Source organism: Garra rufa, chromosome 24 (genome assembly GCF_049309525.1).
Source record: "Garra rufa chromosome 24, GarRuf1.0, whole genome shotgun sequence".
Classification (NCBI taxonomy): Eukaryota; Metazoa; Chordata; class Actinopteri; order Cypriniformes; family Cyprinidae; genus Garra; species Garra rufa.
In genome coordinates this window covers 25295030-25311287 of record NC_133384.1, presented here as the reverse complement: position 1 = coordinate 25311287, position 16258 = coordinate 25295030, and the positions used below count along the sequence as shown (strand labels likewise).

Below are 16258 nucleotides of genomic sequence, written 5' to 3'. Positions count from 1 at the left end.
TGTGTTAACACACACCTGAAGGCTCCAGACCAGCAAACTGCCAAAGCTTATGCTTTTATAGAGGCGCTCAAACTTGCTGATGATCAGTTAAATCAAAGGTATTTGATTAGCAGTGCTTGACTGTTATTTACCCTCTTTATTCAAATGTTAAGAGTAAGGGTGTCCTAACTTTGTCACACATGGCTTTTCCATTTTGGCTTTATTTCCGTTTAATAAATTATGACACGGTGCAATTTGTCATGTGTTGTTGTTTGTTTTCCAAATTTTAAGACCATCCAAGGACCAGATTTTATTTTATTTTTATTTTTTTATGATGTCCTGATACGGAAAACCATGAAATTCAATAAAGTGTCCTAACTTTTTCACATGACTGTGTAAGCCGCCGCAAACACAGGAGAATACATCAATATTGTTCTCAAATGTTCATCATGATTTCAAAATAAAAGTTTACAGTTTACACGTTTTGATGTCCACTTATTTAAGTATTTACAGTTTCTTTCGTAAAGAAATTGCCAAACATATTAAATATTAAGTGTACATTTTACTCAAATGTTGTTTAGTATAAGAGGGAAATTTCTTGCATAGTTTCTGTCCTCTCAGAGATGAATCAGTTGAGTAAATAATTAAATGATGCAATCACTTGTTGCCTCTCTTCGGCGTAATGAATCTTTTAATGAAATGATTCTAAAGATTCGAGTCACAAAGAATCAAAACCACTCTGTTGAGTGCACTCTGCAGTGCCAAAATCCAAAATATGCTGAAGACAGGATTTAATTAAATAATTTGTTGTAGTACATTAATATTCTATTTATGTCAGAGTCATGTCTGTGTTTTGTCCTGTTCTGTCATGTTTTCCAAGTGTTTTTCCCCTCTTGTTTCTAGTTCTATTGGTTTAGTCTGTTCTCCCCCTTTTGGTTAGTCCTTTTGGTTCCTTCCATGCCCATATTTGTATTTCCCCCTCGTCATCCTGTTATCTCGTTTGTGACCACGCCCCCGTTTCAGTGTATTTAAGAGTCTGTGTGTGCACTCCCCATTTGTCCGTCAATGATTACTGTTACCTCTGTTTGCTTGTGTTCATGTGCTCATCGTATACTCCCGGTTTTTGTTTTGTTTTGTTTGTATTAGTTACAGTGTTTTATTTTCAATAAACTTTATTCATTCATCTACTCCGGTTCTCCTCATCATTCTCCACTCCTCAACCCCGCCTGGATCGTGACAGATTTATTTATCAATTTTTTATTTATCCACTGATCACCTGCGTTGGTGTGGTCAGTAAGTCAAAAGTGAATGTCTAAACCACCATGCTCTTTAAACATGACAATATCCACTTGAAGGTACTGAAGGTGAAGTGTCCCATCTGTTACCTGCCTAATGGAGAAGGAAAGGGCGGGGATAATTAACCCTGACCAAGACGTTTAAACTCCAGCAGGGAAGAAGGGAGGATAAGGATTGTAATTTGAGTTTAAGAAGATTAACTTGGTAGAAGAGCTCGCTCTCCATCTGCAGTCTTCCTCACGCATCCAGTGATGTTATAATGACTATATGATTGTTATCTTGATTCAAATCGTGCACTGATGACCTGACTGGCCGTAATGATCTTGCGGAGGATAATGAGCATCGCTGGATTGGCTTTGCCTGGGTCTGTGTTGAATTGGCATTGTGAATGTTAAAGCTGAAACGCTTTACTAGAGCAAATGAAGACGCGACCGACAGGAAACACTTCCAATGCCGACTGGATGGGCGCCCTGTCCCCTGCCCTCACATCCATGCCCCTCAAGCACCTGGCAGTTCCTGGTGAGAGAATGTCTTTTCCTTTGACACTGAACTGAAATATTAAAGTGTAGGTAAAAGTAAAACAAGGTATTATTTTACACTTAAAGCTATTTCATTCTAATGCTGTGTTTTGTTACACTGCAAAGACAGAACAGAACATAATGTATAAACTTATTTATATGGCATTTTCTTAACACATAAGCTCACTAGCCCTGTTTACATTTTGCTATATTAACAATATTTATATTCCTATTTTGATAATTCATTATTATTATTATTATTATTATTATTATTGTGGTTGTTAGTAGTAATAGTATTAGTAGTAGTAGTAGTAGTAGTATCTACTTAATGTTACATTCATAAATTAAATTGTTCGTTTTATTTAAATAAATATTATAAATATTAATATTTTGATAATTTATTATTATTAATAACAGTATTGTTATTAGTAGTAGCAGTAGTAGCATTTATATAGTACATTCATTGTTTGTAATACATATTAATATATTACAAATATATTTCTACACTTTTTATATATTATAAATAACTATTAAATATCATAAATATTTAATTAATGTGAATATGATCAATATTATATTGTTATTATATTGATATATATATAATAATATTTTATCAATATATTATAAATATATATTATAAATATATATAAAGATACATATTGTATTAATATTAATATTTTATTAATATTATATTGTATTATTATTGGTGTATATTGTAATAATATTATTATTATTTTATTATTACTAATATTATTAATTGGTATTATTATTAGTAGTAGTAGTGGTAGTAGTACTAGTAGTAGTATTTCTATACTATATTCATTAATTGTTTGTAATATATATTTATACATGACATATATATTTAAACATATATACATTACTTTATATATTTATAAATATTATATAAACAACATTAAATATCAACAATTTTATTAATAGTATTATATATAATATATTAGTACATATTACTATATCATTTTTAATATGATAAATACATTTTTCATATTAATATTAATATTTTGATCATGTATTATTAGTAGTAGCAGCTGTATTATGTATTACATATATATTACATAAATTGGTTGTCTTAATTAAATTACACATATTTTTTTCATACATTTTATATATTTATAAATATTATGTAAATAACATTAAATATGATGAATATTAATATTTCAACTATTTATTATTATTAGTAGTAATAGCAGTAGTAGTTTTTATATATTACATTAATAAATAGTTTTAATGAACTATATAAACATAGAAATATAAATACATCAAGAATTAAATCATTAATATGCAAATGTGAAATATATATATTTATATATAACATATATTTTTATACTTTGTATTTATTTATAAATATTATGTAAATAACATTAAATATATATCATACATATTTTATTAATATTAATATATATTGATTCAAATTTTTTGACTTAAAATCCACCCTAACTAAAATAATGCATCACGTAATAATTAAAAATAAATAAATGCCATGACTGTCATAATGACATCATAATCCTAACAGGATGTGTCTCCGTTTTTTGTCAGTTTGTCTTGTTTTTAGGTTTTTATTAAAGGACATATGATTTTGTATAATAACCCACTGATTATTAAAAGCTGGCTATTTCCGATAAATCTTTAATTTTGTTAACAATCTAACAAACAACTTGTAGTGTCATGACATAATAGCTAAATGAACTGTTGATGCTACCTTTATGCTCTTGTTACAGGTTCTCATGATTCCTTCAGCTTCTGGGTGGATGAGCAAGCTCCAGTCGGTCCGGACCAGAAAGCATATGTGAAGCACCTGGCTGCGATATTCCGCTTTCTAGCCAAGAAGGTGATGAAGAAGTGGTCCATGACTCAGAACCTCACCTTCAGGGAACAGCTCGAGGGAGGAATACGCTATTTCGACCTGCGTGTTTCCTCCAAACCGGGAGAACCAGGCCACGAGATATACTTCATACACGGGCTGTTTGGACTCAAAGTACGTGATGGCCTTATTGACATTAACAACTTTCTAAACATGCACAAGAAAGAGGTTGTTTTTTTGGACTTCAACCATCATTATGCAATGAGCGAGGAGCATCACCATTACCTAATCAAGATGCTGAAGGACGTGTTTGGTCACAAGCTCTGCAAGACTGACGCGGTGGAAGACATCACTCTGAACTATCTGTGGGAGAACAGGTACCAGGTAAGCATCTAAAAAAAGATACATGAAGATGAAAACCTTAAGGGTGATTTGACGATAAAAAGGGAAAGCAGCAAACACTGATGGAAATAAAAGTGATCATGATATCTAAATAAACAACTACCCCAAAACACCTCAGTGAGAACTTGTGATAACAGTGCCCTTTAGATGGAGGAAATAACAAAGACACTCGTTATGAGAGCTTGACTTTTTGACACTTTTAACACATTCATGTCTTCGTCATAGCGACTAGTGATCAGTCAAACTGAAACTAATCTAAAAACTGGAAACATAACGTTTTTCCTGTTACCGACACCAATGCCAGCTCTGTCTCACTGTGTCAGATACACAAACTCAGAGTTTGACATCAATGAAAAGATTCAGGGAAATGTGTGTATCTGATTTGTATTTGCATTAGGACTATAAATGAGATAGATATGGAAATAAGTGGAATTTTTTGTGTGGGTTTGCTTTTTACAGTAATACCAAACTTGGAAGTTTTGACTGTTTTGTTACCAATTTTTTGTGTCCAGTTCTATTTCAGTATCATTGAGATACTATTATTGCTTAAAGTTTTAGCCATTTTGTTCTGTTTTTAACATTTTTACACTGTAAAAAGTTTTCACCAGTTTCAACTTAAAAACAAAGGGATAGCTCACCCAAAAATGAAAATTTGATGTTTATCTGCTTACCCCCAGGGCATCCAAGATGTAGGTGACTTTGTTTCCTCAGCAGAACACAAACCAAATTTTTAACGAAAACCGGTGCAGTCTGCCAGCCAAATAATGGACGTGGATGGGCACCAGACCTTTAAAACTAAAAAACATGCACAAACGAATCCAAATTACACCCTGCGGCTCGTGACGATACATTGATGTCTTAAGACACGAAACTGAACAGTATTTATATAATTTTTTACCTTTGATACACAGCCACGTCCATCTGTCCTGAGCACGAGCTCATCATCCGGCTCGATACATGTGTACTCGCTCTGCTGTAGTATACGCAAACGCCGTAAGGGGAAATCGGTTAAAAGTCCTGGATGAGTTTGCGCAAGCAAACATAATCTTTTAGCTTTAAATTGGTTTGAACAATCAGGATAAGCGCAAGTAATTACCATTTTGAATAGCCGCTATACCCACAATCTCTGTGCACTGTGTAAACAATGAGTGTTGTATACATGCGACAGATAGCTTCCGGTGTTTGCGTAAAGTACGCCAGAGCGCGTACACATGTAACGAGCCGGATGCTGAGCTCGTGTAAATACTGTTCAGTTTCTCGCAAAAACCAATCGTTTCGTGTTTTAAGACATCAATGTATCGTCACGAGCCGCAGGGTGTAATTTGGATTTGTCTGTGCATGTTTTTGTTTAGTTTTAAAGGTCTGGTGCCCATCCACTCACATTATTTGGCTGGTAGACTGCACTGGTTTTCGTTACAAACCTTCGTTTGTGTTCTGCTGAGGAAACAAAGTCACCTACATCTTGGATGCCCTGGGGGTAAGCAGATAAACATCAAATTTTCATTTTTGGATGAACTATCCCTTTAAGTTTCGCAGCTGCCTTAAAATTTTAAGTTAAATCAACTTCATTTAAACTTACAAGTTAAATTAACTCATTTTTATTGTAATAAGTTAAAATGACTTGTAGTTAAGCTGATTTAACTTAAAAATGTAAGGCAGCTGCTGAACTTAGGTTTTTAAGTTGAAACTTTTTACAGTGTAGAAGTTTTTTGGGTTTTTTTTGTTTGTTTATATGGGCCATTCTAAAGAATTTATGCAAACTGCTGTCCCACAACCAAAAAACACATTTAAAAAGCATTTAAGTATTAAAATCTTAGATGTTTAATAACATCCTTTCATTATCTATTGAAACCCACAATAATATGTAAAATATCATAAAGCTTAATATAATTAAAAATTATTCAACTTATGAAAATTATATTGAATCATTTTCCTTTCATCATATCATTTCTGCATTTTATTCCATTATTGGTTTAAAAATATCTTTTTATTTTTTATTTTAAAGTGAAGTGAAAAAAAGTGAAAATAATTTACATTTTCTTTATGTATTAAAAAAAAAAGTGTCTCGCATTTTCATGTCACATACCTAAACAGTGTATGTTTTATTCTATTGGACCAAAACTGATTTTAGTTACATTTATGATCAGAAAATATTTATGTGTCACTCTCTCTCATAGCAGGTATAAGGTTTAAAGTAAGGCATAAGGTAAATGTGTTCAAAATTTCTGAAAAATCTGTGTAATTTTTACACCGATCACAAGTTTTGGGAATTATTCCATAACGTTTCGTTTTTATATGTGTACAACAGTTTAGGACTGTGCTTGCTACACTGTAAAAAGTTTTCACCAGTTTCAACTTAATAACTTAAGTTTAGCATCTGCCTTAAAAATTTAAGTTAAATTAAGTGAGTTGTCATTTCAACTCACAAGTTAAATCAACTAATTTTTACAAAAAAAATCTGATAAATCGGTAACACGTGTCGACTTTATGAAATTGACAAGAATTTGCACATTAATATCTAAAATGATGCATTAACTGTATTATGAATATGTCTTATGAATTATTATATTTATATCATTAATCTTTTTGAGAATATGTTTCTAATGCCTTAACAGTTTTACCCTGATTGACCTTTTGAGACATGACATGAAACTGTATGCTGTTGCTATGTAGCTATGTTATTTTTCGTCCATTTGTTCTTGTATGTTCTTAGAACAAGTACTTCTTAGTAAATGTGTCTTTTTAAAGTTTGGGCTGGTAGCAAAAATGCAAATTAATAACATTTTTGTTCACGAGCTGAAACTTGAGTAAAGTGTTCTTAATCAAAATTAGACATATAAGCGGCCTATAGATTTTCTGTACTGTCTGTTTTTAGGGTATAAGAAGCGCTAACCCTGCACCCCTTGCAGATCGGAGACTTCACACTTCTTACTACTTCTTTCTCTCCACTCTCTATCTTTTACTCTGATACTGGGTGTCATGATCTGGGCTGTGGGGTTTCCCTCAGCCACCTGAGGTCGCTGTTCCCCTTGCACTGCACTTCCCTGATTGTTCACTCCTGTCTTGTCATTAGCACTGATTACACTCACACCTGCTCACTATTATCTGGTCTATAAGAACTCTCATGTCTCACTGCTCATTCTGGCTGCATTGTCTTTGTGTGTCCTCTAGTCTGTCTGTGTGTTCTTGGATCCTGCTCTTGACCGTGTTTTCAGTTCTGTTTATTTTGTATTATATTCAAGTTGTGTTGTGCCGTGTTGGCCTTTTGTTTGTGTTTTGTTTGTTTATTTATATTAAAACTCCTTCCCTGCATTTGGACCCAGATCTCCTCCTTCTCACACGTGACACTGGGTGCAACTAGGCAGTCTAATTTTTCTATTAGACTTACTTCTCTCAGATTTGACTAGCTTTGAATTTGATTTACATCTTTAATTCGACTTTGATTTTAATTCTAATTTGATTTTATTGATTTCATTTGATCAGATTGACAAATGATTTAATTATTGACAACTTGGAATTGGGAATTAATATGTTTATTTCTTTTAATCAAAATTACATTAATGCAATGAACAGTCATTAATAATGTGATTCTTGTTATTGCTACTATTCTTTTAATTGTGCCATTTATTGTCATACTTGGAGATATATATATAACTTTTGAAAACTTAAAAATAAATTTATAACCCCCACCCGTCTGACGTGGAATCAATCATTTTTTGCATCACTTTACAATAAGGTTCATTAGTTAATATTAGTTAACTACATTAGTTAACATGAACTAAGAATTAACAATACTTCTACAGCATTTATTAATCTTAGTTAATGTTAATTTCTGCATGTACCAATGCATTATTAAAATGACAAGTTGTGTTTGTTAGCATTAGTAAAAGGAGTAGTTCACTTTCAGAACAAACATTTACAGATATTGTACTGAACCCGTGTCATCCAAGATGTTCATGTCATTCTTTCTTCAGTCGTAAAGAAATGCTGTTTTTTGAGGAATACGTTTCAGGATTTCTCCCCATATAATGGAATTCTATGGTGCCCCCGAGTTTGAACTTCCAAAATGCAGTTTAAATGCAACTTCAAAGGACTCTAAATGATCTCAGCTGAGGAAGAAGTGTCTTATCTAGCGAAACGATCAGTTATTTTCTAAAAACATTTACAACTTATATACTTTTTAATCTCAAACGCTCGTCTATGTTTAAACTCGGGGGCACCATAGAAGTCCATTATGGAGAGAAATCCTGAAATGTTTTTCTCAAAAAACACAATTTCCTTACGACTGAAGAAAGAAAAACATGAACATCTTGGATGACAATTCCAATTCTGTAGAATGGCTTATGTAATTTTATTAATTTACAGTATTCTGTTTTAGTTTTGGTTATTTTAGTGCATCAAATTAAACTCAATTAAAAAGAGTAGAATATCACATCAGCAAAGCTGTAAGTGTTCTTTTATTTTATTTCAGTTAACTTTCATTTTAAGTACTGGAAATTCTTTTTCGGTTTTAGTTTACTTTTAGTTTAATTTAACTATAACAACCCTGGTTGTATCTGAACTAGTGCTGATGACTGACTGTGTGTCTGTGTTGCACCAGAGGTCAGCTATTCCTGCTGTGTACTGACCCTAATCACTATAGGATTAATGTCTCACCTTCACTCCGATGGAGACAGACAGGCGTACAAACAGCAAAAACTGGACAAGAGAGCTCTATTTGTGAACACCTTCAGTTTACCAAATCAACATCAACAACTGAAAAGGTGGTGAACCAGGATCTTACACATTTGAGTCATTTTTCAGAGTCTTTGGTTTCATATGTTTGAGGTTCAAGTAGATTTTTACATTTTAAAAAAAGGTAATATAAATGGTTATGGCCTGTTAGTAAATCACAAAAAAAATGGAAAAGTCATGGAGCCTTCATATATTGTTAGTAGTCAACAGTGATGAAATGCGGTTGCTAAGCTGTAAGGATGGTTTTACCACATTGTAAAGTGGTTTTAGGGTGAGGTTACTATATGCTTACTTGCAAGAATCCAACATCTACCAACCTAGATAAGTCTTAAGTGTCAACCTATGTGAGATTTTTTAGTCAATTTTTATCGTCCAAGAGCAATAGCACACCTCTCCTTAAAGCAATAGTTCATCGAAAAATAAAAACTCGTATGACTTTCCTTTTTTAGTGGAAAATGTAGAAGAATATACAAAACACACAAGGAAGTCAATGGGAAAACGCTTTGGTTACATTCAACATTAGGGCTATTGACAAACATTTCACAATATGATTCAATTTCAATTCTCAAGATTTTGATTCGATTAGATCCCGATTTAGAGTCAGTTTGATTCATTATTGATTATTTTGGATGTATATTAGATAAATTTCCAAGGAAAAGAATCTCTCAAATAATGCTGTAAAATATACATGAATCAGTTGGTACTATTATAATACGGAAGGTTAAAATGAACTGATTTGTATACAAACACTTAAAATTACACTATGTTTTCAAAATACATTTATAATATTAACTTTATAATTTTTTATAAAGTTAGTTATTATATTTCTACTCTACTTACTTTTTTGAAATATAAACATTTAAATGGTGGCTGTCATAAAAACGTGACAGATATATTCAAACATAAATTAAATACTCAAGAACAGTAAACAAATATAATGAATATGTTATATGGTGCATATATTTAGCACCATACTTACTTGCTAGAATCCAACATTTACCATCCTATACCAGCATATATTTAGTTGATTTTTCTAGCTGACTAACGAGTTTATGGTCACTGAATATGTTGTTTCTGAGGTAAATGCGAGTTACGTGACGTACTGTTTAAATGCTCTTATATTGACGTCTTTCCGCGGTTGAAACACTGATTGAGCGATTACATGAGACAGAAACTCATTTCAGTAGTTTGTACTCTTTCTTTTAACATACCTTCAGTTGTTTATTGATGTTTATTTCGTGCTGAAACTGTATCAAAGCGAAAGAAACGATCAGTTCACGCTGCCTCTCTTGAACTGAGGCGCTACAGCAGCGATCTGTCACTCCACATTAAAAAGCGCCAAAACGCCATTTATTGTTTGAATACTCTAATAAAATAGACAGAATTTGATTCTGAGAATCTGAGACTTTGCTTCATATCAAAACTAATAAAGCTTTAAAAGCCCCCTTAAGTTATGACAAACTGTATGAGATGTGCACCGAAGTTTAATTACGCTTTGTTTTCTAACCTTAATAGTTATTATAGCAAGTATTTTGGAAGTACCACTAATAATATTATCATCATTAGTGCCCATCATATCTTTTTAAAATAATGGCTCACGCAGTCTTTTGTGTTTGTTTGATTTCACAGGTCCTAGTGTTCTACCACCATCCATCTGCCGAGGGCTGTCCTGTGATGTGGCCTGGTAGTAAAATTCCTGCCCCCTGGGCCAATACCACAGACACCACCAAGCTCATACAATTCCTGGAAACAACTCTGGGTGAACGAGCCAAATATGGCAGCTTTCATGTGTCTCAAGCCATTTTAACACCACGTGTCAAGACCATCGCCAGGGGCCTGGTGCGGGGACTAAGAAACTACCTGGTTGAGAAGTGAGTATTTAAGTGGAGGAATGTGTCTTTCTCTCTGTTAGTACTGTCAAATCGCAAATAATCGCATCCAAAATAAAAGTTTGTGTTTACATTAAATATGTGTGTACTGTGTATATTTATTTGTATTTATAAATATACACATATACAGGTAAATCTAAGAAATATGTAATTTATATATAATAAGGTATATATAATTGCGATTAATCATGGAGGGGTCTACAATTTTCAGCATAGGTGCATTTCCACTGTGAGAGACAGAATCTAAAAATAAAAATCCGGAAATCGCATTGTATGATTTTTTAACAATTTATTTGTGAATTACTGTGTCAAATAAGTATTTGATCACTTGCTTATCAGCCAGGTTTCTGACCCTCAAAGACCTGTTATTTTGCTTTTAAATAGTCCAGCTACACTCTGCTCATGATTCTAAATTAGTAGCACCTGTTTGAGGTCGTTAGCTGTCATAAAGACACCTGTGCACCCCACAATCAGCCAAAGTCTAAGGCTGTATCTGAAATCGCCCCCTATACCCTATTCACTATTCCCTACATTAGTCCACTCGTACAGTTCACTTGAAGGAGTGAATGAAAACGAGTGAGTGAATTCGGACACTAAGTGCACCGGAAGGACTGCCGCTTTTGCATAATATTGCTATACTGTTTAACAATCATTCAAAACGGACAGTTCGAGTAGTAAGATTAAAGGATTTATCTTGAACTATGTCAAGGAGTTTATGTATAAACCTTGGTTAAACAATTTAATAATCAATTTACAACAAATTTGTACCTGTGTTGTACGCTGCGTTACGCAGTGGACGAGCGCGTTGTAAAATGAACAGATGGACGATTCAGCTGCGGGTGCCATCATCTGGAGAGACGCAGGAATTCAGTCGGCGCAGGACTCTCACAGTGCATTATGGGTTATCTCTAGCTATTGAGCGTACATCGGTTGTACACTCGTTTTTGCGGTGCATTGTGGGATTGAATGAGTGCACTCGAGAACGTCCACTATGGTTTCGAACACCACTTAAAATGGCTGTCCCCTCAAATAGTGCCCTATTTGAGGGTATAGGGGGCGATTTCGGATACAGCCTAAGTAGCAACATGGGCAAAACCAAAGAGCTGTCAAAAGACACAAGATACAAAATTGTAGACCTTCACAAAGCTGGAAAGGGCTACAGGGCAATTGCCAAGCAGCTTGGTGAAAAAAAAACAACTGTTGGAGCAATTGTCAGAAAATGGAAGAGGCTAATGATGACTGTCAATGTCCCTTGGACCGGGGCCCCACGAAAGATCTCTCCTCGTGGGGTATCAATGATGCTAAGAATGGTGAATAATCAGCCCAGAACTACACAGGAGGGAGCTGGTCAATGCCGTGAAGAGAGCTGGGACCATCGTTTCCAAGGCTACTATCAGTAATACACTAAGACGTCATGGTTTAAAATCTTGCATCGCACGAAAGGTTCCCCTGCTTAAGTCAACCCATGTCCAGGCCCGTCTGAAGTTTGCCAGGGACCATCTGGATGATCCAGAGGAGCCATGGGAGAAATTCCTGTGGTCAGATGAGACCAAAATAGAACTTTTTGGTCTTAACTCCATTCACCGTGTTTGGAGGAAGAAGAATGATGAGTATCATCCCAATAATACCATACCTACAGTGAAGCATGGGGCTGGAAGCATCATGCTCTGGGGGTGTTTTTCTGCACAGGGGACAGGACGACTGCACTGTACTAAGGAGAGGATGAACGGGGCCATGTATTGTGACATATTTGGCAAAAACCTCCTTCCCTCAGTCAGAGTTATTAAAGATGGGTCATGGCTGGGTCTTCCAACATGACAATGACCCAAAGCACGCAGCCAGGAAAACCAAGGAGTGGCTCCGTAAGAAGCATATCAAGATTCTGGAGTGGCCTAGCCAGTCTCCAGACCTAAATCCAATAGAAAATCTTCGGAGGGAGCTGAAACTCTGTGTTGCTCAGCGACAGCCCCGAAACCTGACCTAGAGAAGATCTGTATGGAGGAGTGGGCCAAAAACCCTCCTGCAGTGTGTGCAAACCTGGTGAAGAACTACAGGAACCATTTGACCTCTGTAATTGTTAACAAAGGCTTCTGTACCAAATATTAAAAATTTTTGACTCAAGTGATCAAATACTTATTTGACAGTAATTCACAAATAAATTGTAAAAAAAAAAAAATCATACAATTTCCCAGGATTCTTTAACAAATAAAAAGTTAAAAAGAACAGTGTTTAATTAAAATAGAAATCTTTTGTAACAATATAAATTACCATCTAAAAGTTTGGGTAAATTTAACCATCTAAAAGTTCAGTAAATTTGTATTCTTTATTTTTTTTTGAAAGAAAGTAATACTTCTATTCATCAAGGATGTGTTAAATTGATTAAAAAAAAGTGATAGCAAAGACTTATTCTGTTAGAAAAGATTTATATTTTGAATAAATGCTGTTCTTTTTAACCTTTTATTCATCAAGAATCCTTCCAACACTGATAATAACAGTAATTAATCTGCATAGAATGATTTTTAAAGAATTATGTGACACTAAAAACTAAAGTAATGGCTGATAAAAATTCAACTTTGCATCACAGGAATAAATTATATTTTAAAGTATATTAATATAGAACAACATTATTTTAAACTGTAATAATATTTCACAATATTATTTTTTTCTGTATTTTTGATCAAGTAAATGCAGCCTTGATGAGCATTACTGATCCCAAACTTTTGAGCAGCAGTGTATATTATTATTATTATTATTATTATTATTATTATTATTATAATTAACTAAAAAAATTTTTTTTGATACCTGAAATAAAATAAAATATAAAAAAGTGTTTAAAAAGCTTATTTTATTTCAGCTAGTTTCATTTAGTTTAACTTGATGCACTAAAATAAATAAAACTGAAATTTTAAAATGAAATTAATAAAAACTGTATTTGCATATTAAAAATAAACAAAAACTAATAAAATGACAAAACTTTATCTAAAATTGACATAAAAGCAGAAAATCAAATTAAATATTTATGAGATATTAGTCAGAGAGACTGCTGTTGGAATAATTTTAAAATCATCCACTTGGTGGCAGCATCAGCAACACTGCAAATTTTGTAAGCGGAGTCTGAAGAACTTTCCTTCAGGACAAACCCTTGTTGAGGACACAATGCGGGGATCCACTAGGGTCCCAACCTATCGATTGAAGGGGCCCCTTATCAAATTACCCAGGCCTGTTGAAATACATCACTGGCTTTTGATCTATGCATACATGTGCATTTGTGTATATATACAAATTATTGTATCCTCGTTTAAATATAGCATATGAACCTAGACTGTCTGAATTAATAGGACACAGTGGCACATGTACTAACCGATGCAGAAGTATGGAGCCTTGTGCTGTCTTAGCGGACATCCTAGAGAGACAGCCATCTCAGAGGAAGCCGTTTAATTCAGCCTGAGTGTGGAAGTTGGATTGTTTATTATCCCAGGATAAACACAGCCTGAGCTTCCCATTTCCTGGTTTTGTCCGACCCGCTGTTATAGATGACTGTGGAGCTTGGGAAGTTTATTTCTAGTCGGAGCTGACTCGGCTGACCTGAAATAGAGTGAACATAGTGATTGGTAATACTTTAACAGCTCCCTGTAGACAAGTGAGGGTTTTGTCGCACTGATTATTCATGCGTTTATGCAAATTGAACTAAATTAAAAAGTGGTTGGTAGGATCTCCTATGCTTATCAAGGCTGTATTTATTAGATCAAAAACACAGTAAAATCAGTAAGATTGTGAAAATATTACTATTTAAAATAACCATTTATTATTTTAAAAGTGTTTAAAATGTCATTCATTTCTGTGATTGCATAGTTGAATTTTCAGCAGTCATCCAGTGTCATATGATCCTTTAGAAATCCTTTTAATAGGCTGACTTGCTGCTATTTTTCTGGAAAACATTATATTTTTTAGGAGTCTTTGATGAATAGACAGTTTAAACAATAGCATTTATTTGAATTATGAATCCTACATGTATATTCTTACTTGTGCTTTTTGTTGTTTCTCTCACAGGAACCTTCCCACCATATTGACGTGGGTGGAGGCACAAAAGCCAGGTGTAGATGGGGTCAATATCATCACTTCAGACTTCGTAGAACTTGTGGACTTTGCAAACACTGTCATTAAATTAAATAACCTCCTCATTAAGGATCGGTCAGGCATATGACCATTTTAGTGACCACCAAAGACTAAAAGGTCTAAAGGTGTGCTGAGCGTGAAGACCTGGAACGACATAAGAGGTCGCAACCTGTGATTATCAAGTGATGATAGGTACTTATAGCTATATGAGCACAAAATTGGCCATTTTTATATTAAACTAAACAGAGCTTTAAGTGCCATAAACTGATACCCATGTTTTGCTAATTTCACTGAAACTCAAAAGTTGTTTTTATTCTTTTCAACAGCTGTTTAAACTTCATGTACTGAAAGAAGCTAATGTAAATATTTATGATTAATTATAATATTTTAGAACTTATTTTAAGAAATGTTAAATAGTTATTCTATATCACAGTATCAGAGCAAGAACAAACTGGGTCATTGTTGGGTTTGTTACATCATGAAAAAGAAAGTTTCCCATATTTTAAAGCAGTTTAGCAATGGCTCATATGCACACTTGATGTGAACAACAGTTTCTGGTCTGTATTTGTGTTTGGAAGATGTGGGCCACGGTCATGGCAGGGACCTTATTTTGACAGCCGGTGCAATACAATAAACAGTTTTTCTATTTTCCATCACCTCGATTTTCTTAGAATTTGGTCAAAATAATAAATACTACCATGGCGGACAATAAGTTATCATTTAATTAATATATCATATTTACTCCTCATTAAAGTAATACATTAAATTTGACTTTTTGACATTTTTATTGATACAAAATTAATTAAAAATATACAATATATTTTTGATTTTGCAATGTAATTTTAATATTATTTATACATTATTTTTTGTTTTTTAAATATTATTTACGTTTTGACATTTATTTATAACTATATATTTATTTAATATGAAATAATATTTTTATGTTTTATATTTATATTTTATTTCTAATATTTACACTGCCATTCAAAAGTTTGGGATCAAACTTATGATTTACTTACTTATTTATTATTAGAATTATCAACGTTGTGCTGCTTTTTATTTTTTTGGAACCTGTGATACTTTTTCAGGATTCTTTAATGAATAAAAAGTAAAAAAAAAAAAAAAAGCATTTATTCAAAATAGAAATATTACCTAACAATATAAGTCTTTACTATCACTTTCTAATCAATTTAACACATCCTTGCTGAATAAAAGTATTAATTTCTTTCAAACAATAAAAAACTTTGAACGGTACTGTATATTGTTACAAAAGATTTCTATTTTAAATAAATGCTGTTCTTTTTTTATGTTTTATTCATCAAAGAATCCTGAAAAAAGTATTACAGATTCCCCATAAATACAAGCAGCACAACTGTTTCCAACATTGATAATAAATCAGCATATTCTAAAGGATCATATGACACTGACAACTGGAGTAATGATGCTGAAAATTCAGCTTTGTATCACAAGAATAAATTCTATTTTAAAGTATATTAAAATAGAAA

General features: G+C 33.2%; 1 protein-coding gene across 1 annotated transcript; it reads left to right on the top strand.

The window, feature by feature from the left end:
• Positions 1-1493: 1493 nt before the first annotated feature.
• On the top strand, positions 1494-15409 carry plcxd2 (phosphatidylinositol-specific phospholipase C, X domain containing 2). The gene is made up of 4 exons (XM_073831205.1): positions 1494-1794; positions 3530-3996; positions 10378-10619; positions 14688-15409. Exons 1-4 carry the CDS (start codon positions 1695-1697, stop codon positions 14839-14841), a joined length of 963 nt encoding a protein of 320 aa, XP_073687306.1. The 5' UTR covers positions 1494-1694; the 3' UTR covers positions 14842-15409.
• The last annotated feature ends 849 nt before the right edge of the window (positions 15410-16258 follow it).

What these genes read in the sequence shown, in the direction of transcription:
- plcxd2 (XM_073831205.1), top strand. Translation starts at nt 1,695, where the DNA reads ATGAAGACGCGACCGACAGGAAACACTTCCAATGCCGACTGGATGGGC. An exon ending in TGTGGGAGAACAGGTACCAG is followed by an intron (nt 3,997 to 10,377) that starts GTAAGCATCTAA and finishes TTGATTTCACAG; the next exon opens with GTCCTAGTGTTCTACCACCA. An exon ending in AGAAACTACCTGGTTGAGAA is followed by an intron (nt 10,620 to 14,687) that starts GTGAGTATTTAA and finishes TTTCTCTCACAG; the next exon opens with GAACCTTCCCACCATATTGA.